Here is a 26,397-nt window from a genome sequence, read left to right as displayed (position 1 = left end):
TAAGAAAATCTTTAATATTATAAAATTATTATAAATATATGCATCAATTATAATTGAAAGAGGGTATTAAAAAATAAATGCATGAACTGTTGAAAATTAAACTTGATTAATTGGGCCTTTAATTGAGTGGGCTTTCTAAATGAGCCCATAGTCTAGAAAAGTCTTTAGAAACTTCTAGAATCCTACTTTATGATGAATGTTTTAGAGGATTCTAGAGATATATTCTAAAAAGAGTTGTTTAGAGTATTCTAGAATATGCAATTAATGACTTTTGTAAAAGAAGATAGGAGAATATTCTAGAAAGTCAATATTAGGCCTTGGAGAAATTGTTGACAATCCTAAGGGGGGTAGTCACTAGATAATAGGTTGGGTATTGTGTTTATGTAAGAAGTAGAATCAGAGTTCAAGATTGAATAAAAGTGAGTATTTATAAGTGTTTCTCTCTCTTCTAAATTTCTTCCTCTTCTTATAGCCTCTTATTCTCCAACAAAGTGGTATCAGAGCCGAAGTTCTTCCTAAAGAGATGGCGAGCAATGGTATGATCCCTTTCCAAGTCCCAACGCTCAACAATAGCAACTATGACAATTGGAGCATCAAAATGAAGGCCCTTCTTGGAGCGCAAGATGTATGGGAGATGATAGAGAAAGGCTACAATGAGCCACAAGATGAGTCAAGTTTATCCCAAGCTCAAAAGGATAGTCTAAGAGATTCAAGGAAGAGAGACAAGAAGGCTCTCTATCTAATCTTTCAAGGATTAGATGATGACTCTTTTGAGAAGATTTCCGATGCGAAGTCTGCCAAAGAAGCATGGGAGAAGCTTCAGACCTCTTACAAAGGAGCGGAGCAAGTCAAGAAGGTGCGTCTCCAAACATTAAGAGGTGAGTTCGAAGCCTTACATATGAAAGAAGTGGAAGTCATTTCCGACTACTTTACTAGAGTCTTAGCCGTTTCTAATCAATTAAAAAGAAATGGTGAGAAGCTAGAAGATGTAAGGATTATGGAGAAAATCCTTCGTTCTCTAGATTCAAAGTTCGATCATATTGTCGCCATTATTGAAGAAACCAAAGACTTAGAGGCTATGACAATCGAGCAACTCTTGGGATCCTTACAAGCCTATGAAGAAAAGAAAAAGAAGAAGCAAGTTATCACGGAACAACTCCTTAAGACACAAATTAATTCAGCTAAAGAAGAGGGCCTCGAGTATGGTAGAAGCCAACAAGGAAGAGGTCGTGGTCGTGGACAAAGTCGTGGTCATGGGCGCTATTATTATTATTATTATTATTATTATTATTATTATTATTATTATTATTATTATTATTATTATTATTATTATTATTATTATTATTATTATTATTATTATTATTATTATTATTATTATTATTATTATTATTATTATTATTATTATTATTATTATTATTATTATTATTATTATTATTATTATTATTATTATTATTATTATTATTATTATTATTATTATTATTATTATTATTATTATTATTATTATTATTATTATTATTATTATTATTATTATTATTATTATTATTATTATTATTATTATTATTATTATTATTATTATTATTATTATTATTATTATTATTATTATTATTATTATTATTATTATTATTATTATTATTATTATTATTATTATTATTATTATTATTATTATTATTATTATTATTATTATTATTATTATTATTATTATTATTATTATTATTATTATTATTATTATTATTATTATTATTATTATTATTATTATTATTATTATTATTATTATTATTATTATTATTATTATTATTATTATTATTATTATTATTATTATTATTATTATTATTATTATTATTATTATTATTATTATTATTATTATTATTATTATTATTATTATTATTATTATTATTATTATTATTATTATTATTATTATTATTATTATTATTATTATTATTATTATTATTATTATTATTATTATTATTATTATTATTATTATTATTATTATTATTATTATTATTATTATTATTATTATTATTATTATTATTATTATTATTATTATTATTATTATTATTATTATTATTATTATTATTATTATTATTATTATTATTATTATTATTATTATTATTATTATTATTATTATTATTATTATTATTATTATTATTATTATTATTATTATTATTATTATTATTATTATTATTATTATTATTATTATTATTATTATTATTATTATTATTATTATTATTATTATTATTATTATTATTATTATTATTATTATTATTATTATTATTATTATTATTATTATTATTATTATTATTATTATTATTATTATTATTATTATTATTATTATTATTATTATTATTATTATTATTATTATTATTATTATTATTATTATTATTATTATTATTATTATTATTATTATTATTATTATTATTATTATTATTATTATTATTATTATTATTATTATTATTATTATTATTATTATTATTATTATTATTATTATTATTATTATTATTATTATTATTATTATTATTATTATTATTATTATTATTATTATTATTATTATTATTATTATTATTATTATTATTATTATTATTATTATTATTATTATTATTATTATTATTATTATTATTATTATTATTATTATTATTATTATTATTATTATTATTATTATTATTATTATTATTATTATTATTATTATTATTATTATTATTATTATTATTATTATTATTATTATTATTATTATTATTATTATTATTATTATTATTATTATTATTATTATTATTATTATTATTATTATTATTATTATTATTATTATTATTATTATTATTATTATTATTATTATTATTATTATTATTATTATTATTATTATTATTATTATTATTATTATTATTATTATTATTATTATTATTATTATTATTATTATTATTATTATTATTATTATTATTATTATTATTATTATTATTATTATTATTATTATTATTATTATTATTATTATTATTATTATTATTATTATTATTATTATTATTATTATTATTATTATTATTATTATTATTATTATTATTATTATTATTATTATTATTATTATTATTATTATTATTATTATTATTATTATTATTATTATTATTATTATTATTATTATTATTATTATTATTATTATTATTATTATTATTATTATTATTATTATTATTATTATTATTATTATTATTATTATTATTATTATTATTATTATTATTATTATTATTATTATTATTATTATTATTATTATTATTATTATTATTATTATTATTATTATTATTATTATTATTATTATTATTATTATTATTATTATTATTATTATTATTATTATTATTATTATTATTATTATTATTATTATTATTATTATTATTATTATTATTATTATTATTATTATTATTATTATTATTATTATTATTATTATTATTATTATTATTATTATTATTATTATTATTATTATTATTATTATTATTATTATTATTATTATTATTATTATTATTATTATTATTATTATTATTATTATTATTATTATTATTATTATTATTATTATTATTATTATTATTATTATTATTATTATTATTATTATTATTATTATTATTATTATTATTATTATTATTATTATTATTATTATTATTATTATTATTATTATTATTATTATTATTATTATTATTATTATTATTATTATTATTATTATTATTATTATTATTATTATTATTATTATTATTATTATTATTATTATTATTATTATTATTATTATTATTATTATTATTATTATTATTATTATTATTATTATTATTATTATTATTATTATTATTATTATTATTATTATTATTATTATTATTATTATTATTATTATTATTATTATTATTATTATTATTATTATTATTATTATTATTATTATTATTATTATTATTATTATTATTATTATTATTATTATTATTATTATTATTATTATTATTATTATTATTATTATTATTATTATTATTATTATTATTATTATTATTATTATTATTATTATTATTATTATTATTATTATTATTATTATTATTATTATTATTATTATTATTATTATTATTATTATTATTATTATTATTATTATTATTATTATTATTATTATTATTATTATTATTATTATTATTATTATTATTATTATTATTATTATTATTATTATTATTATTATTATTATTATTATTATTATTATTATTATTATTATTATTATTATTATTATTATTATTATTATTATTATTATTATTATTATTATTATTATTATTATTATTATTATTATTATTATTATTATTATTATTATTATTATTATTATTATTATTATTATTATTATTATTATTATTATTATTATTATTATTATTATTATTATTATTATTATTATTATTATTATTATTATTATTATTATTATTATTATTATTATTATTATTATTATTATTATTATTATTATTATTATTATTATTATTATTATTATTATTATTATTATTATTATTATTATTATTATTATTATTATTATTATTATTATTATTATTATTATTATTATTATTATTATTATTATTATTATTATTATTATTATTATTATTATTATTATTATTATTATTATTATTATTATTATTATTATTATTATTATTATTATTATTATTATTATTATTATTATTATTATTATTATTATTATTATTATTATTATTATTATTATTATTATTATTATTATTATTATTATTATTATTATTATTATTATTATTATTATTATTATTATTATTATTATTATTATTATTATTATTATTATTATTATTATTATTATTATTATTATTATTATTATTATTATTATTATTATTATTATTATTATTATTATTATTATTATTATTATTATTATTATTATTATTATTATTATTATTATTATTATTATTATTATTATTATTATTATTATTATTATTATTATTATTATTATTATTATTATTATTATTATTATTATTATTATTATTATTATTATTATTATTATTATTATTATTATTATTATTATTATTATTATTATTATTATTATTATTATTATTATTATTATTATTATTATTATTATTATTATTATTATTATTATTATTATTATTATTATTATTATTATTATTATTATTATTATTATTATTATTATTATTATTATTATTATTATTATTATTATTATTATTATTATTATTATTATTATTATTATTATTATTATTATTATTATTATTATTATTATTATTATTATTATTATTATTATTATTATTATTATTATTATTATTATTATTATTATTATTATTATTATTATTATTATTATTATTATTATTATTATTATTATTATTATTATTATTATTATTATTATTATTATTATTATTATTATTATTATTATTATTATTATTATTATTATTATTATTATTATTATTATTATTATTATTATTATTATTATTATTATTATTATTATTATTATTATTATTATTATTATTATTATTATTATTATTATTATTATTATTATTATTATTATTATTATTATTATTATTATTATTATTATTATTATTATTATTATTATTATTATTATTATTATTATTATTATTATTATTATTATTATTATTATTATTATTATTATTATTATTATTATTATTATTATTATTATTATTATTATTATTATTATTATTATTATTATTATTATTATTATTATTATTATTATTATTATTATTATTATTATTATTATTATTATTATTATTATTATTATTATTATTATTATTATTATTATTATTATTATTATTATTATTATTATTATTATTATTATTATTATTATTATTATTATTATTATTATTATTATTATTATTATTATTATTATTATTATTATTATTATTATTATTATTATTATTATTATTATTATTATTATTATTATTATTATTATTATTATTATTATTATTATTATTATTATTATTATTATTATTATTATTATTATTATTATTATTATTATTATTATTATTATTATTATTATTATTATTATTATTATTATTATTATTATTATTATTATTATTATTATTATTATTATTATTATTATTATTATTATTATTATTATTATTATTATTATTATTATTATTATTATTATTATTATTATTATTATTATTATTATTATTATTATTATTATTATTATTATTATTATTATTATTATTATTATTATTATTATTATTATTATTATTATTATTATTATTATTATTATTATTATTATTATTATTATTATTATTATTATTATTATTATTATTATTATTATTATTATTATTATTATTATTATTATTATTATTATTATTATTATTATTATTATTATTATTATTATTATTATTATTATTATTATTATTATTATTATTATTATTATTATTATTATTATTATTATTATTATTATTATTATTATTATTATTATTATTATTATTATTATTATTATTATTATTATTATTATTATTATTATTATTATTATTATTATTATTATTATTATTATTATTATTATTATTATTATTATTATTATTATTATTATTATTATTATTATTATTATTATTATTATTATTATTATTATTATTATTATTATTATTATTATTATTATTATTATTATTATTATTATTATTATTATTATTATTATTATTATTATTATTATTATTATTATTATTATTATTATTATTATTATTATTATTATTATTATTATTATTATTATTATTATTATTATTATTATTATTATTATTATTATTATTATTATTATTATTATTATTATTATTATTATTATTATTATTATTATTATTATTATTATTATTATTATTATTATTATTATTATTATTATTATTATTATTATTATTATTATTATTATTATTATTATTATTATTATTATTATTATTATTATTATTATTATTATTATTATTATTATTATTATTATTATTATTATTATTATTATTATTATTATTATTATTATTATTATTATTATTATTATTATTATTATTATTATTATTATTATTATTATTATTATTATTATTATTATTATTATTATTATTATTATTATTATTATTATTATTATTATTATTATTATTATTATTATTATTATTATTATTATTATTATTATTATTATTATTATTATTATTATTATTATTATTATTATTATTATTATTATTATTATTATTATTATTATTATTATTATTATTATTATTATTATTATTATTATTATTATTATTACTATTGAATTTTCATGTTGAACTAGGATAATAATATCATTTTTTTTCGTTATTTTGGTTTTAACAGGCCAGGTTGACTCGACAATATTAATATAGGATTATTTTTAGATCAAATACAAACTCAACTCATAAACCTGAATTGAGTTAAATTGACCTATGACATAGTTCATCTTGATCTGTTGGTTGAGAGCTTAGGCTACCAACTAAGAGATCCTGAGTTTGAGTCTGCTACCAACTAAGAGATCCTGGTGCCTATGCTATATGCAAGGATGAACGTATTACAAGATAGATTTTCTTGCGGTTCCCTTGGAATAAATGTATAGATGCATATAAGCATTGATATAAATATAAACTTTATAAATATTTACATGCATATGTTATATTTCATTTGTTCTTGGCTCAATTGAGCACAATTCCAGTTTTATTTGAACAAAATCTCTCATTAATTAGCTCTCTGTACTTCATCCGAATTCAACCAAGAATAAATAAAATTGAACAACAATTCCCAACGGGAACTCAAATTTGAGAAATTATTTTGTGCGGAGGTCGGATGCAGAACGTCGTCCGAAGACCAACCAGAATGCATCACGTCAACGGTACCGAGCCCCGGTAGCGAGCAAATGGGTGATGTGGCACATTCTGGTTAGTCTTAGGACGGCGTTCGGCCTCTGCATAGAATAATTAATCCTCAAATTTTGACTCAATAATCCCTTAGAAGATTATGCCTCATTAATTTATATTTAGATGAGTATGCTTCATTAATAAATATGCAAAGTGGATTTATGGGAGTGGAGATTCAATAGTGGAAGTACCAACATCAAAAGAACAAAGTACTTTAATGCTTTATTTGCTATCACCAAATACTGGTGCGCAACCGAGGCTTGAGTTGAGCTTTTGTAAATTGATTTGGCTTGAGTTGAGCTTTTGTAAATTGATTTTCTCCCACACTTGCAAAAAATATATATATCATTATATATGCTTGAAGATCGTATTGGACAATTATCTCCATCACTTAGTTTATCACATCTCTTGCGTATTTAAGCTCAATTGGTAGTATTTTAAACTATCTTATTACATTAAAAAATTTAGCGCATTGTTTATTTTATTTTAAGCTGTGCAAAGCTAGCATCTTCGACTTATGACTCATGAACTCTTGAACTAACAACTCCCTTGGTTTCCGAGCAGTCGACTTATGACTACAGCACCAGGCCCATTAGCTCATTTGCTAAATGCTCGATTAACAACATTTACATTAGCACTATACCTATCCATACAATGAGGATTGCAGTCTTACACTTAGTACGCATACTCTTTAGCCATCCCAACCAATGAGTCCACTAAGAACCTCCTCCATTAGTAAGACTTTTCATTCATTGTCTCAAAGTCATTGCCACAATCATATTAGTTCATCTTAAGTTACTTGTCCACTCTAATTCAAGGATTTCAAAGCAGAATTGCCAACAATATCTCATTGTACTAATCCGCATAATATCAACATTAGAACACCCTGAACATTATCATTTACTTTTGGCTTAATCATAGCTTCTAAAGAAACAACACATATCATTTGTATATAATTAACACACAACCAAATTATAAAAGCTCCCCCACATCACTTCTTAAATAATTGAAGCTGCTCCTCTTATTTGTCCATAAAGAATCATATAATCCTATATAAATGTGCATAGTTTATAACTTTATAAGAGATCATGCAATTATTGATATTTAATTAGGTAACACATAATAGTCTGTTGTCTTACCTTCATGATAACACCACGACTCCATGAGCAAATATCTAACCTCCTCGTGATATAGCACAACAAATGGTTCAAACAAATTAACTCATTAGCCTAATTATAAGAGCAAGAGCAAAAGCCTAAGAACAAGATCCCATTACAAAGGTCAAACATAGATTTATTTATATGTAACTTTCTTTTATCCATTTGTATTTTTATTTTGCACTTGGAACCATGTATTGTCAACCCCACTTAATGAACTTGAGCATGAAAAATGAAATTAATTAAAATTATAATCACTCCTTATGCGTAGTTGTCTTCCTTAGTGATAGACATTCCTCATAGGACCCTCATAGGTGAATTCCTAATAACAAAGTATGGGCTAACCATAAAAACCTAAGACCCTAGGGCTTATTCCAAAGATGAGTCTCCATTGCCCATACCAGAGCTTATGATAGATACAATATCTTGCAAATACTATAAGATCAATATCCATTTCTATAACATCATGCCTTCGACACTTAAGAATGCTAGTGAACGGACTATGCTCGGATATTCGTCAAATTTATCCACGATCAAGTGACATGTTCCATTTAATTTTAAGTTCAAATAGGTGGACTATGGCCAACCAAGTGCCTATTAGGATTACCAAATTATTGGACCTATGGGCTAACCCAACCCACTAAAAAGACTTACATACAAACAACCTCTACACTTTCATAAAAACCTTGATTCATGAACACAAAAAATGTACATCTGTTTATTCATATCAATACAAATAATGATAATTTCAACAATACAAAGCCATTAGGCCATGGTCACATGAGCCTCGTGAATTTTTATATTTCCATGGACTCACGTGAGTCATGCAGGCAAGGGGACGTGGCCTTTTCTAACTTTAGCAATCAATGCAGAATTGACTACTGTGAACAAGGAGAAGCTCGTTTGCTTGGTCTTATAATTTTACAGATCAAGTGACTAATGAAGCAATTAAAAGTTAATGACTTTCTAATTGCAGCAATTAGATTTGATTAATCAATCATTTATGTTGCTTAGGGCATCTCCAACAAAAAATCCCATTTTCACTTGCATTTTAAAACTCAAAAAGCCGTGATTCTTCTCCAATCAAATTCGAGTTTGTGAGCTTCTACAAAGGTAACAGTTTTCCTACTCTTTCGCGCGCTTTTTCGGTAAACCCGGTTGAGATAGAAAAATCGCGTAGGTGAACAGTGCGACGCCAATATTGACGTCGCACTGTTCACCCGCAACCAAATAACAAAAGTATTGCCGTTCTAGTGGAGCTCGTGAGCGACGCCATTCATGCATTTGGAGATAGACTGGAGAAGGCCTTATAGATGATTAGTGCTGCGTCGCTGAGAAGCAACTATACGATCTGTGTATTAAGTATATAGAAAGTGGAGTCTTGGTTGACTCACCTGCTGGTCATACGCGTTAGTGTAGGAAGGCAGTGGGAAAATAAAGAGCTATATCCCAAATAAGCTTTTATTTAATTAATTACCCACCCTAGGCCAAGGTGCAACCTCCATTAATCACCACTCTCTCTTCCTTTATTGCAAGTAAGAACTATATAAGATTACCATCCTACACCTAATGAAGAGAGAGAGAGAGAGAGAGAGAGAGAGAGAGAGAGAGAGAGAGAGAGATGGGAGGAGAGATAAACGAGGAGTTCGAGCTGAATGAGGTGGAAGACAACCTTCATGGTTCAGTGGGAAGTAGGCTGGCTTTGTTTTCAAAGGAGTACGGGCTAACAAAGGGGAGTGCTCTCAGGCTTTCTAAGGATTGCTACGGTTCATTTGTTATCCATCCCAATGGAAGGTAACGGTTCAAAACGAAGTTAGATATTGGATAGCTTATAGCTTGTACAGTAATCACGCTTTTATACAAAAAATCAACATAGTTAATCTAACTTTCCAAAGGAAATGTGAACATAGTTACTCTCTTCTGCACGAGAAGATCTTAAGAAGCAAAGAAGCTCCTTCATTCAATTTAAAGAAAAATGGTTGTGGATGCATTCAATCTCTTCCTAGAGAAACTGTCCAAAAAAAGCAGTATTTCACCTTCAATCTGTTCCATAATTGAGCATGTTTCTCCTTGCCATCAGTTCGAATTCGAGCATGTTAACTTTACTCACCATTCCTCAAGAAAAAAATGTTTCAATTGAGCTGATATAAAAGCAATATAATCATTACTAAGGCTCCATTTAGAACAATTTTTGTACTACTTAAAATGACTTTCTAGTATAAAAATTAAAATTTGTATGCTAAAAAACTGCTTTAAGAAGCAGTAAGAAAGACAAACCAAATGAAGCCTAGGACGGCTTTCTTAACACTTCTTAAAAAACTTTTTAAGTATAAAAATTTTAATTATTGTACTAAAAAATTATTTTAAGAAGCAGTAAGAAAGTTGTTCAAACAAAACCTAAGATACTACTCCAAGCAGGATACACTGTTTCAAACTATAAAGCTCCTCAAATACTAACTTCTAATATAATCATTTCTGTTTTTATTTGCCTCCAGGTTGTACAGGTGTTGGGTGAATATCATTTTCTTGTGGTCTATTTATTCAGCATTCCTAACACCCCTGGAGTTCGGGTTCTTCAGAGGGCTGTCCGGCCACCTGGTGGAACTAGAAAGCATACAGTTAATCTTCCTCGTTGACATCATATTGCAATTCTTCATCGCATATAGAGATGCTCATACGTATAAGATGGTGCAAGACCGAAAGAGCATCGCCCTACGGTGAGAGTATCATATTAATAAACATATAAGATTGTTTACTTCGATGAATGTTTAGATCCCAAAATGTACAAATTTAAGAGGTTGCAGGCCTTCTGCTGCAACTAGGATTTGTATGAAATGTTATTCTAATTAAACAGGCAACAAACTTATCATAAAAAGATGGGCTTGTCTCTACTGATATAGAGATGAGTGATATTTTTACACAAATATATGGATGAAAGAGGCATGAAATATTGATCATAGCATGAATTAGTAATCACTTTATGATGCAGATATGCAAAAGGAGACTTCTGTCTGGATCTACTTGGATGCTTCCCATGGGATGCCATATACAAGGTAAACTGAGAAAACTATAATTTCATGACAAAACTAAAATTAAACGAAACTGAAATTCAATCGCATCTTTTTATACAACAACAATAACAACATCAAGCCTTTGTCCCACTACGTGGGGTCGGCTACATGAATCATTTTTCGACATTGTGTTATGTTAAAAGTCAAATTCTCATTCAAATCTAACAAAGAAAGATCATTTATAATATTTTCTAAAAAGTCTTTTTAGGTCTACCACTACCTTTCTTAACATAAGTCAAATCTAATACCTCAACTTTCCTAACCGGGCCATCGAAAGGCCTCCGTTTAATGTGACCAAACCATCTAAGGCGACTCTCTCTAATCTTATCTTCCACTGGAGCTACTCTAACCTTTTCATATATATCCTCATTTCGTATACTATGTCTAAGGGTAAAGCCACTCATCCGCCTAAACATCTTCATCTCTACAACACATAACTTAGTATTATGCTTCTCTTTTAATGGCCAACATTCGGCACCATAAAGCATTGCAGATCTCACCACCATCTTATAGAATTTTCTCTTAAGTTTGAGTGGGACTTCTCTATCCCACAATCACGTCTGTTTATAAGGAAAAAAAAAATTATTGGAAGTATATATTAGCAAGTTATGTTTCGCTTAATTTAGGCCACAGGAAGGAGGGAATTAATCAGATACCTTCTTTGGACAAGATTATATCGTGCAAGGAAGATCAAACAGTTCTTTAAGAAGATGGAGAAAGACATTCGCATCAATTACCTATTCACTAGAATAGTAAAGCTCGTCACTGTGGAGCTCTACTGCACCCACACTGCAGCATGCATCTTCTACTACCTTGCAACAACGATTCAGCCAGCAAAAGAAGGTTATACATGGATTGGAAGCCTAACTCTGGGGGACTACAAGTACATCAACTTCAGGGAGATAGACTTCTGGAGGAGATATATTACCTCCCTTTACTTCGCAATCGTGACAATGGCGACGGTTGGTGAGTTACAGCTCACTATTCTTCCAAGATGAAGTTGAATCTGCTTTAACTGTTCTCTATTGCAGGTTATGGTGAAATCCATGCAGTGAATGCTAGAGAGATGATTTTTATCATGATTTATGTCTCATTTGATATGATTCTTGGGGCCTATTTGATTGGAAATATGACCGCTTTGATTGTCAAGGGATCAAAGACAGAGAGGTTCAGGGATAGGATGGCCGATCTAATCAAATACATGAACAGAAATAAACTTCACAAAGATATCAGAAATCAGATTAAAAGTCATTTGATGTTACAATACGAGAGCAGTTATACCAGAGCTAGAATTCTTGAAGACATTCCAATAGCAGTAAAAGCCAAGGTATCTTCAATTATTGCTTGAGATATTGCATATAATAGATAATGAAGATTAAAATACAGAGTGGAAAAACCCAAAAAAATACAGTACTATTCAAGTTTCCTCTGAGCAGAAAATTGGTAGATTAACGTGGAATAAGAAAAAAGATGATACAATCCAATGTTTAAGAATAAAATTTGATAAGCTGAAAGACTAAGATTTTGCAGATATCTCAGTCTTTATATCTTGAGATGGTTCAAAGAGTGCCACTTTTCGAAGGATGCTCGGAGGAATTCCTAAATCAGATGGTATGCATCAAAATTTTGGCACCTACTACATAATTTAGTCAAAGAATGTATTATAAAAAGTACACAAACCTCGATGAAATTCCTAACCTTCTGTATCAAATAAAAAAAAACAGGTAATGAAGCTGAATGAAGAATTCTTCCTTCCCGGAGAAGTGATCCTTGAACAGGGGAGTGCTGTGGATCAAATCTACGTCGTTTCTCATGGTACTCTGGTAATACCATTATTATTTCTGGGAAAATAATTATATTCATGCACATAAAGCTATATTCATGCACATAACGGAAAATAACCAAATATGAATATATGGATGGCCGGTGATAAAAAAACAATGTTGTTCTTTAACTAGTTCCTATAGAACACCCTAAACCAAGATACATATGCGGAAGCATTGTTTAAAGCATGATTGGGGTTGTGTAAACTATAAATTCCGGATCTCCATGCAATCTCACAATTTCATCAACATATATTTTACTAATTCTTTCATTGAATATGTTTGTTTAATTGGTAAGAAATGAGAGCTCAATATCCCCATTATTCAACTAAAGTAGGTCTATTTATTCCCTACATTTAAATTTTGAGGACAAAATTTTTATATGAATGGGAGATTGTAAGAACCAGGGTTGCCGGTTCAATTGAACCGGCCCTAACTAAAACAACAGGCGACCAGGTAAGCCGAGCGGGCACGGGCACAGGCATACCTAGCGGAACCAGATCACGCAATCGAATAAAGAAACGAGTGCAGGAATGAAAAACAGCGACTCCTCATGGGAGATAACACCGATTTGCTCACTCCGATGGAATCAAACGAGCGAATGAGAGCAACAACCGAGATAAAACTGTGTCAAGAGGAAGAAGGAGAAGGAAGGTAAATTTGTCAACTTTATTCATTTTTATGCAAAATTCTTTTATGGTTTAAACCTATGAAATGATCAATATCTCAATTGAAGGCAGAAAAAAGAAAATGAGAGAAAATTGGAGGTTTTTAAGTTTCTTCCATTTCTAACGACGAAGGAAAGAGAAACTGATTTAAATAATTAATTTATGTTCAGACTTAGATGAGAAATCTCTATAATTTTATTCCGCTGATTGAAGCAATAATATATGATTGTCAATAGAAAAAATTCAATTGATGTGAATCTCAACTAAAAAATGAACTAAGAAAATTTTTTGTTGAGCTGAAGAAAGAAAAGATTCATTGAGGTAATTAATGTTAATTAATAATATTTAACTTTTAATTATATTAGAATTTACAGTATATGGTAGAATTATAAATATTGATTTAACAAATAAAAAGCATTCAATGTTATATAATATAAGATGACGTCCGACGTCCCACGTATTTGAAATTGTCCTTAAAGATGTCAAATCAATTCAATGTTGTTTTAAATTCGTAAAGTTCTTTAATTAATGAAATCAAATATTATTTGAAATAGGGAAGGATTTAAACTATTGAACGAAGGTGAAGTGCCGAAGCCAATAAGAGGTCTTAAAGAGAGTTTAGGTAAGATTATATATAGTTACTGAAAAATTTTATATGAGATTAATGAAAGTTAGATATAAGATAATAATGTAAATTTATGAAATTTAGTACGTAACCTTTGGTATTACATTAAGAGATGTTATATCAAAGCTCAAGAATTTCAAAGAAATTGAAGTACGAAAAGTGATCAAAGTAGGTAATTACATTTGTTTTATAGCAATTACAATTTCTTTTTTATTTTATTGTAATTATCACATGTCATAGCATATATGTTTACTTAATGTTTAATACATATGAATTAATTGAGAAGAACAAAGTTGATGATTATTATACTAAATTCATTTTCTTTACTTTATTACTATTATTGAATATTGTAACATACATAAGTATTTGATATTGTTAAATATTTAATATAAAACAAATTTGAAAATGAATGAATATTGAGAAGAACAAAGTTGATGATTATTATACTAAATTCATTTTCTTTACTTTATTACTATTATTGAATATTGTAACATACATAAGTATTTGATATTGTTAAATATTTAATATAAAACAAATTTGAGAATGACTGAATAACTGAAGCTAATGATATAAATTTAAATTGTTAAACTTAATTTTTAAATAAATCTTCTGAAAAATAAAATGGATAAAAAACAAGAATATATCTATAGAAGAAGACGATCGAATGAAAATAGGTAAAATATAGTTTATGCATATATTAAAATTTATAAGTTTATTAATGATTCTTTAGTCTTATGTGGGATGTTAGTTATTAATTGTTTATGGATTTAAAATAAATGTATTAACTGTCCGACCATCTGTTACTATCTCGTTAATTCTAGTCTTTGTGCTAGGTCATGACAAAAGTTAACGAGATCTAAAGACTCAAATTAACGAGGCACAAACAATTGAGCTATTAATACATTTATTTTAATAACATAAATAATTAACAAAATAAGATACCACATAAAAACTGAAGAGTCACTAACAAATTTATAAATTTAACATATACATAAGTTTGATTTTACATATTTTTATTCGATCTCATTCTTCTGTAGAAGCATTTTTCTCTTTTAGTATTTTCTTTTTCAGAAGATTTACCTAAAATTTTAATTTAACAGTTTGAGTTTATATAGTAAACTCAGTGGATAATAACAGCATAGAGTATAACATTTAAACATACATAAAAATAATCATATTTTTTACTTTCTCATACAGTTAACATATTCATTATATTTTATATGTTATAACATATTCATAACATTTCATATACAGTAGATTTTTTATAAATGTCTTTCAAAAATAACTTTTTATTTATGTATTTCATTTTTACTTTCTATTTAATGCAGGAGCATCGTCTAAACTTTTTTATACTAATGAAGGTGCAACCATTTTCATTTTCTTTTTCTTTTTCTTTTCTATTTAACATACATGGGTACGTTGCATTTTTAATCAATAATATAAGAAAACAAACTCTTGTATTTATATGCATGCAACTTTTCTTTCTTTTAATATTTTCATTTTTCATATAAATATTTATTTAGTTTATTTTAATTTTCCATCACATGTCATATTAATTTATAAGGATAATTATACATATATATTATTTTATGATCTTCAATTATTTAATATTCTCAAATTTGTTGTATATTAAACATTCAACTATAACAATATTTGAGCATGTTATATTGTTCAATAATAGTAATATAATGAAAAAAATAAAATTATTATAACTAACATAATCATCCATTTTGTTCTTCTCGATTGATTCATTTTATACATTAAACGTTCAGTTGACATAATGCTATAGCATGTAATAATTACATTACAATAAAATAAAAAGAAAATTATAATTACTATAAAATAATTATAGTTACCCACTTTGATTACTTTTGTGTTTCAATTCTTCCAATGCTCTAGCTCTGATAGGCTTCCTTAATATAACACCTAAGGTTGCATAAAAAATTTTATGAATTTACATTATTATCTTACAAATAACTTTCATTAATTTCATATAAATTTTTTTATTAATATATATGAAAGATTACCTAAACTCCTTTTAAGATTTTTTATTGGTTTAACACTTCACTTTTGTTCAACAATTAAAACCTTCACTGTATCAAATAATATTCAATTTCATTAATTAAATAACATTACGAATTCAAAATAATATTGAATTGATTTGACATCATTAAAAGTAATTTTATATGCGTGGGATATCATTTTATACTATATAATATTGAATGTTTCTTATTTGTCAAATCAACATTTATAATTTTAGCATATACTATTAAATTTTAATATAATTAAAATTTAAATATTATTAATTAAAAATTAATTATCTCAATGAATCTTTCTATCCTTTAATTTAATAAAAACTTTTCTTCCTTCACTTTTGAATCGAGATTCACATCAAATGAATTCTTCCAATCGACTCATATTATTGTCTTAATCAAAAGAATGAAATTATACAGATTTTCTTATCTAAGTCTGAATTTATACATAAATTAACAATTTAAATCACTTACTTTTTCTTTAGTCGTTAGAAATGGAAGAAACTTCAAAATCTCTAATTTCTCTCATTTTATCTCAATTTCTTCTTCTACCATAAATTGAGATATTGATACATTCTTAGATTTAAATCACAAATAAAATTTGCACAAAAAAGAAAAAATTTGACAAACCTGCATTCCTTCTCCTTCTTCCTTTCGGCATGGCTTTTTCTTGATTGTTACTTTCATTCGCACGTTTGATTTCACTAGAGTGAGTGAATCGAAGTTATCCCCCATGTGGAGTCGCTGCTTTTCACTCCCGCACTCATTTCCTCACTCGATTGTGTGATATGATTCCATTAAGTATGCTTACAACCATGCTCAACCTGCAATTTTGCCTGCTCGGCTTGTCTACTCGCTTGTTTGTTTTAGTCAAACCCAGTTCTGACAGTGTGAAAGATCATTGTAGTATAAAATCTTTTATTATGGGCCCAGCTTGCATATAACTTCAACAGCCTAATCTACCAATGGAATTTACTCGCAATAAATCCTTTCACTCTTAACAAAACAGGAGGCGGTGGTTAGTGGAGAAAATGGATTGGAGGCAGCAATATCAGAACTTGTGCCTTATGATATCTTTGGTGAAGTTGCAGTATTGTGCAATATTCCACAACCATGTACTGTTAAAGTTTGTGAGTTGTGCAGACTACTGCGAATGGAAAAGCAGTCCTTCACAGGAATTTTACAAGTTTACTTCAAAGATAGCCAACAAATTCTCAGTAATCTACTCAAGGTATGATATTCGAAGAACACAAACTTATTTTACAAAATTTGTTTCAGGAATCAAACACTTCGGTCAAATTTATCAAAACTTGTGACTCGCAGAGAAAGAAGACTGATCTAAGAAAGAGGCAGTTGGAGTCGGATATAAAATATCTAATCACAAAGCAAGAGACAGAGCTAGCTCTGGGAGTAAATAGTGCAGCTTATCATGGAGACTTGCATCATCTGAAAGGTTTAATTAAGGCAGGGGCAGATCCAAACAAAACAGACTATGACGGAAGAACAGCACTCGTACATACTTACTTGGTTCTTGACCTCTTTAAGATTTTCTGCAAAGAGGACAAATAGTTACTTCTCATAATGAAAAATAACAAACGGGGAACAAAACAATTTCTTTAACATTTAATCCGTTTAGTATTTCTTAGATTTGTTTCTCAAGGCCAATTTTTGTAGTTATCATTTAGTAATACATTATTTAAGTTTTTATTTGAAAAATAAAACTTAAAACTTGTAAAAATCGTTTGTTGAACGAGGTGACTAGCTTTAAACACAATCAAAAGAACAATCAAAAACTGACATGCTCATGCTTACAATGCTTTCACTTAGCAAAGCCAGTCGCCTGCTAAATGTGTAACTGACTACAGTAAAATTCATATTTTAAATCTTTTTGAGCTTCTCCTTCCTGCTTTCGCACCTGCTTCCTTCCTTTTATCCATGAGCTCGCAAATCAAGCTTTTCTGGAGGATTTCACAAATTTACAAGTTAGTACTTATATTTTAATAATTTATTTTCCAAAGATGTGTTATTTGGCATATAATCTTTTGCTCAAATCATTTGAATGTTGCTTATTTTATTGTATAGAGCCATGTTATTTAGGGTTTTCATGTTAAGCTTTAAGGTTTTTTTTTTCTATTTTTTCATGTTAATTATGTTTAGTGAGCAAAATAACTAAGCATATTTAGGATGAAAAAAAAAATCAATTACATAATCATGAAAAATAAAACTAAATATGCTCATTCAAAAAATTAATTTTTGTTTTCTATTAGTTAAATAATTCTAATATTTATCATAACTTAAGTTTTCTGTTATAAAACATCTAACTTAATTTGGGTTTTGTGTTAAACCAAATGGTATATATTATTGTTTTCTGAAAAAAATTATTTCTATTAATGTCTTCTGCTAAATATTATTATCTTATCTTAAAAAATAAATTTAAATACCATTTCAATTTAGTTTTCTATTAAAAAAAAATAAAGCTTAGGGTTTACTCACTAAATGTAATTAACATGAAAAAATTTAAAAAAAAAAAAACTCAAAGCTTAACATGAAAACTCCTAAATAACATGGTTCAATACTAAAAATAGTAAATATTTAAATGATTTGAGTAAAATAAGACATTCTAAGTAGCACAACTTTTAAAAATAAATTATTAAATACAAAAACCAACCTATAAAATCGCGAAATCCTCCAAAAAAGCTTGATTTGAAGCTCATGGACGAAAGGAAGGAAATAATTGTGAATGCAAAAAAGAGAACCTCGGCCAGATATTTAAAACGAGAATTTTACTATAGTCAATCGCTCATTTAACGGACAATTAGCTCTGTCGAGTCAAAGCACTATTAGCACCAACATGTCATCTTTGGATTACTCTTTTGACCGTGTTCAAAGACAGTTGTCCGTTCATAGGACGACTTTGGATAGTTTTAAATTTTATTTTTCCAATGGCGAATTAAATAATGTATTAGTTAACATTACTTAACGATAACTACTTAAAATTTTGTCCGTTCAAGTATCCCTCAGTATAGTATATATAGGAAGGATATGTGATAAAACCAAGGGAATTCGAAATGGTTATATTACAAAGATGGTGAAAGTAGCACACATTGAAAATACAATGCTTAAAAATTAACTTAATTGATATAGTCATAGACAATGGAGGATATAAGATGCACCATTAATAATGAAAGAACAAAATCAATGTGGAAAGATTAAAAGGTAAAAGAGAGTAAACCAACAATAACATGATTAGAGAGTACAATAAGAAAGATATACGAAAAAATAAAGCTAGTATCTCATGTGATACTCGACACATATGAATGTAAAAGTCACAAAGCAGACTAAGAATAATTGCAATGACAATGATAATGTTATGATGGTATTTCATTTTCTATGCAGGAGCAAAATTCAAGTTTAGCTCCATGTAGGCTCACAAAAGCACTATATTAAATAGCAGTAGCTCAATTTTAACTTATATGCATTTTCACTACGATAATGATTTTTGTTTTCCTTTTTCCTCAGCAAATGGCTGCATCCAGAGGCTATGAAGACATTGTGAGATTTCTTATTCAATGGAGAGCTGATGTAAATTGCATTGGTGAGATTAGACATGGATTTAGAATAAAGTTGACTTCAACAAAATCTCTGCATGATATTTTTGTAAAATGGCTTTGAATGCAGATAAATTTGGAAATTCGCCATTGTTTGAAGCTGTTAGGGCCGGACATGATAAAGTTGCAAAGCTGCTTGTGCAGAATGGCGCAATTCTTAACCTAGAAGATGCCGGCACATATCTCTGTAAAATAGTAGCAGATAGTAAAATTGACATATTGCGCCGTATGTTGGAATATGGAGTTGATCCAAACAGTAAAAATTATGATCACAGAACACCACTACATGTTGCAGCTGCAGAAGGGCTGCACCTTCTGGCGAGTGTCTTGCTTGAATTTGGAGCTAATGTGCTCTCCCAAGATAGGTATCACACTCAGGCTTCATCACATTCTCCAGAATTTTGTACTTAAATATATAACTTCACAAATCTTTAAGCAAAAATATGAAATGAAATTCTTTTTCTTGCAAAAAAAGGCTGCCCATAAGAACATGCGATCCTAGTGATAATGAAAGAAAAAATTTCACCATAGTAATGTTTTGTCATTTCGCTCTCTATGGATGTCAGGTAAGTAGCAAAGAGAATGATAAAGCATGTTAATATATATATAAACTGCTATCTTTTGGGAGGAAAATTGATGATCAATTATTTAAAGCCAAAGAAGGCGTCTTTTTTCCCAGCTTAAATATTCATTGTTGCAGGGCCTTATCCTAGGTAATTTATTTCCTTGAGTGATTAAGAGAAAGTAAATGATTCAAGGCCAATATTTTACTTTAATCTCACTTCTTGGTTAGCAAGTTTTTCTCATCATGAATTAAATTGCACTTATTAACAAGCAAAAATTTCTTAAAGTGGAGGAAGTTTTGAAATAGGAATAACGTTTTTTTTTCTATTTTACTAACTAGAAGGATTTTACCTTTCCATGACAGATGGGGAAACACCCCCCTTGAGGAAGGCCAGAGATGCGGAAGCAAACCTCTAATTAAGATCTTAAAGCATGCCAGTCAAAGAAGTATATTAATGTCTCTTTAGAATACAAATAAGTTCCACTAAATAAGCAACTTTTTTCCTGTAAATTTTTTGAACTTTTACTGCAAGCCAAAGTTTTATTTTTTATCATTTCAAAAATGGGTATCACCTACTTTGATGTGTAATCATTATTCAAAAGTAGCGTTTTACAATGCAATTCTTTGTTCTGAGGCTTCATTTGGTTTTTGTAACACTTATCTAGTTGAATAAGCTATTAGAAAGAACGAGCAGGGTTTTTTTTTGCTCTATCAACAATTTCCCTCAAAAAGGTTGTTTTTTTATGACAAAGTGAAGATTGCAGCACATAAAGAAACTTCTATAAAGTTCTAACGCGAGCGAAAAAATGGCACAAGTCATGCCAAACAAAACGTAAATTTCAAAGTTCACTAACCTTTGTGACCAATTCTAGAGGAGCCATGGATTATTGCTAATTTATCTTTGGTAAGAAATAATTTTTGTTTCCTCTGCTTGAGGACAAAAAAAAGCTACCAAATGAGCATAAAGGGATTTCTCGGTGTTAGGAGTGCTATCTAGATTCCTATAAATCATGACAAGCGCTTGGAATCATGATATAAAAATCAAGCACAAAACATTGTCCATTCTGCTGCCAGGAGATGGAAGATTTGCACTTTGTTGCACACAAAAATAAACTGCCATCGTATTAGTTTCTAAATCACCTCAACAATCTGTCTGCAAATTGTTTGCAGAGCAAAAACTGTACTAAATTGGATAAATCTGATTCATTTCCCAAATGATCCATAATATGACTGCACATGAAAGAAGAAAGCTTAGGACCTAAACTTCTCAGCAAACAATTTTCAATCATAAGAACTGCAAGCTAACGATTCCTTCTAATTCCTTTGTTAAATGAACTACAATATGATTAAACACAAAGGTTGAAAACTCAAAAATCTAATCAGAATTCACCCTTGATCTACAAATATTCTTCTAAACAGCTGCAATTTAAACATATGAAAATTGACAGAAAGAATTGTTGACCACCATATACATGCCAAAATCGGTATGAGTGAAAGCGACATGAATGATGACCGACAAACACTAGGTCGTATGTGGCGAGCATCGATGTGCCTCGACCTTGATCAAAGCCACTCAAACTTCGTCCAATTAGAAAACAGATTGTATCGATGAATTCAGGATGTCCAATTTACCAAAAGGGAGTCAATAGTGCTCAACTCAATCAAAAATGATGACGAGTATGTTGTTAGCAATTGCAATGTTACACAAAACTATCCAAATGACATTTGATCGTAAAACGGACTTCACTGTTGCGCTCGGAACATCAAAATTATCTAAGGAGTGACCTCTCACGATCAATTTGAGATAAGGCGATCAACATAGACGGACTACGAATGCTACATTGTGCAACATTGTCCGAACATCATCTGTTCACAAGACGGACTTCGACGTTGTGTCTAGAACGTCCAAAACACCAGAAAACAACTCTAATATTTTTTGGGTTCTTGCACAAGCAAAAGTGTGAAATTGACACATGCTACAAGGTGAGGCATGTAAATCGGGATGGCACGAGGAATGAGAAGGGTCAAGTTACACTTTCCTATGTCATCTCATCTTTATAACAATAAAAAATTATATATAAAAAATCCTATCCTATATCTAATTGTTGGCCTATCAAATCCTTGTGAAATTCTTAGCCAAAGGCATGCACAGCCTCCTAATCCTGCTCAATCTGCTCTGTCAACCACCTAGTGGATAATAAACACATACTAACTGATAATATCTAAGATAGAGAACCTAAGACAAAGCTCATTTCCCGTCCAGAACTCCTTTCTCCTGCTCACTGCTCTCACGAGCACCACTAGCCTGCTCCCCTCAGCCGTCCAACCCAGCTCCTAACTCCCTCTACCTCATGGCCCAAACCACCACCTCCGCCTCTTCTCCCTGTACTACCCGAATTCCCAGCCGCAGCAGCTCCTGCATGCCTCGTCCGCCTACACAGCAACTCGACCGGCAATCTGTAATAACAACCCACTTATCTCCTTCTCCTCACTCTCAGTCTCTCATTCTCTGCTTCAGAAAGAAATAACCGAACACTCCCTCTACCCGAACTCTCCAGCAACAGGCAACATCTTCCTTACAAAACCTGCACTTCCCAGCCAAATCTCCTAGGTCAATCGTTGCCTACTTCGTTCCTCTGCTCCCCTATTTGAATACCAACAGACTGAACCTCTCCCACTCAAGCAAAGACCTCTGAAATTAACCCAAAAGAAATATATACTAAAAAAAAAAACTGCTCAAATCATTACCTGTAGTCGCGTGTACAGCGGCCATACCCTGCGAACGGCGCCGAAAACGTCTTTTCGTGCATGCTTCGCCGCGATCGTTGATTTCTATGGCTAATAAAATGAAGCCAGAGGCAGAGCCTTTGGGCTCTTCTCCCCGCAAGTCATTCGACCCCTCTGTCGTGAAGGAGCAGAAGCCCCATCTCGTCGACCTCGCCTCTTCCTCCGCCCCACCTAGCCTCTCCTCCTACCATAGCCAAATATCTCCTCCCCCTTCCCCAACTCTGCGGTTCAGAGAGAGAGAGAGAGAGAGACCTAACAACCTCCTCCATCGCTAGCCGACTTCGCTCCTTCCGCGAAACTCCTTCCTATTGGTTCGGAAGTTACGGCATTTTGATCGGAAATAGCGACGGGAGCTCACTTGCTCTGAAGCTAACCTTCTCCCCTACACGCGGCTCTTCGGCCAAATCCCGTAACTATGCAGAGAGAGAGATCGTAAAAAAAATAAAAAAATAAAAAAATAAAAAAAAAAAATAAAGAGTATTTCCATCTGTGCATTAGCACCGTTATCACCACCACCCCTACGGGAAGGTATAAGTTTCTAACCTGAAAATCCTGCTCTCGAGGTTTGTGATGAGTCAGCAAATCTTTCTACGCGCTCACGTAGCACAGTGGGAGGGAAACCATTGCAAGGCTTGCAACGAGGTGGGTAATCCCCGAAGCGCTCATGTTGCGTGGAGGGGAGAGTTGCCTCTTGATTTTTCCCCGAAATGGGGGGATGCCGGGAGGCTGCCAGATTTTTGTTTGAAACGCACAAGGACTTGGACTTGAGCTTGATTGAAACTCAAAGGAAAATATGGGACTTATGGACTTGATACAATCGACTTAAATGAACTCAAATTTAAATGAGTATGAACTTCAACGAATTACAAGACTCAAATTTGATTTGAACTTGAACATAATTTGAACTCAATCAAAGATTTGAGTTGGACCAGACTACACTTGAACATAATTTAGACTCAAATGAGCATGGTGAACTTGAATCACATACAAGGGAACTCGAACTCAAACCTGAAATGAACATTTGTGGACTCAAGTTCGAAAGAGTAATGCATGAAGCTCAGATAAATATTGAACTTGAAATGAAATAAAATCTAATGTCTAAGATAAGAATTATAAGTTGGCATAATAATAATGTTAAGGCATTGCAAAATTTTCAATTATCACTTCAACTAGACAACAAATGTTAATAATCCATAGTGGTAAGTTCACCATGTATTTGTACACATTGCAGCACATCTTTTGGAACAAAGGAATTATGGGTACAACTCGTTCACTAGCAACAAGAAAGTCGTAATAGATGTAGCTTGAGCACTTGATCAAATCAATCTCTAAATGATATTAAATGGCGCTCATATCACTCATGAAATAAATGTGGTGATATCCCTACAATCTACTAGAGGCCAGGATGCTTCTACAACCAGCAAATCAAACTGCTAGCAAATATCTTAATCTCCTACTAGCATTGAAGATTATTACATAACGGACATCAATAAATAAGAAAGAGGAAAGTGTAAGTGATGGCCCTAACAATCAATTTGTAAGGAGGGATGAATGTGATACCTACAACAACACTTTCAATACCAAGGTTACATTAAGAATACAATAATTCATTGGTCGATGTGTAAAGAGATAGTTGATGAATCCAAGTCATCTCCAAGTCATTCAGAAAAGTATTAATCAACAAAATGAGAGACTTGTGCTGAAGTTTTGGATAAATATTTACAAATAGTATGAAATCTCCAATAGAGATTAAAGATCTTCAAAAATACAAATGTTAACATACGATGTGGTGTGTACCAACAAGTTTGATAGATCTATGATACAAATGAGCATCCGCAAGCAAACAGAACTTGCAGGGAATGGGGCAACCTACCTACAAACTATAATGCAAGACCCTCGATATGTGTTGTAACAGAATCATGAAAGCTATACTAGTTGGAGTGTAAATCTCCTATTGACAATAGTAATAATGTTGTCAACCATTAAAAAAGCGGACGAGGCGTCCGCATTGAGTGGCGCCTCAAGTCGAGGTGGAAGTCATGCGTATCGGGGCTTAAGCCTCGAACCATCCAGCGAAGCCTACTATTTTTTCGCATGAGGCGTACGCATCAGAGCATAACGCCTCGAGGCAATACGAGGCACCGCCTCGAAATTTTTTCTTCGGAACATATGTAAATACGACGCAATTGATTCCATATTCGCGTATAGGATTAGGGCTTCCTGTGAGAATT

General features: G+C 26.2%; 3 protein-coding genes across 11 annotated transcripts in view; 2 read left to right on the top strand and 1 right to left on the bottom strand.

Moving 5' to 3' along the window:
- Window positions 1–523: 523 nt before the first annotated feature.
- On the top strand, window positions 524–9,905 carry LOC110109975. Its single transcript, XM_028700192.1, has 2 exons — window positions 524–1,226; window positions 9,817–9,905. The coding sequence occupies exons 1-2, from the start codon at window positions 524–526 to the stop codon at window positions 9,903–9,905; spliced, it is 792 nt and encodes a 263-aa protein (XP_028556025.1).
- Window positions 9,906–10,406: 501 nt separating this feature from the next.
- LOC110109968 (potassium channel KOR2) lies at window positions 10,407–24,116 on the top strand. 2 transcript variants are annotated; one of them, XM_020841218.2, is made up of 12 exons: window positions 10,407–10,780; window positions 11,482–11,703; window positions 11,976–12,039; window positions 12,684–13,023; window positions 13,089–13,384; window positions 13,588–13,668; window positions 13,782–13,880; window positions 18,216–18,437; window positions 18,530–18,718; window positions 20,726–20,801; window positions 20,885–21,179; window positions 21,381–21,733. In XM_020841218.2, exons 1-12 carry the CDS (start codon window positions 10,608–10,610, stop codon window positions 21,382–21,384), a joined length of 2,061 nt encoding a protein of 686 aa, XP_020696877.1. In that variant the 5' UTR covers window positions 10,407–10,607; the 3' UTR covers window positions 21,385–21,733. The 2 variants fall into 2 exon arrangements, with proteins under 2 accessions (XP_020696877.1, XP_020696876.1); XM_020841217.2 differs by lacking the exon at window positions 21,381–21,733 and adding an exon at window positions 21,743–24,116 and having other exon boundaries at window positions 10,408–10,780.
- LOC110109967 (protein STICHEL-like) overlaps window positions 18,617–26,397 on the bottom strand; it is a 50,334-nt gene continuing 42,553 nt past the window's right edge. For 6 of the 8 annotated variants that reach the window (XM_028700187.1, XM_020841213.2, XM_028700191.1 and 3 more), the window contains one exon: window positions 18,621–18,756. The gene's annotated coding sequence lies outside the window, so the exon portion shown is untranslated. Of the gene's footprint in view, window positions 18,757–20,870; window positions 21,000–24,127; window positions 24,590–26,397 lie in introns of those variants that run through there. The other 2 variants (XR_003702801.1, XM_028700188.1) reach the window with 2 other exon arrangements.

Source organism: Dendrobium catenatum, unplaced genomic scaffold, assembly GCF_001605985.2.
Source record: "Dendrobium catenatum unplaced genomic scaffold, ASM160598v2 fragScaff_scaffold_1468, whole genome shotgun sequence".
In the NCBI taxonomy this organism is placed as follows: Eukaryota; Viridiplantae; Streptophyta; class Magnoliopsida; order Asparagales; family Orchidaceae; genus Dendrobium; species Dendrobium catenatum.
The sequence above is the reverse complement of the archived record's forward strand: the minus strand, read 5'-3'. Positions and strand labels throughout refer to the sequence as shown.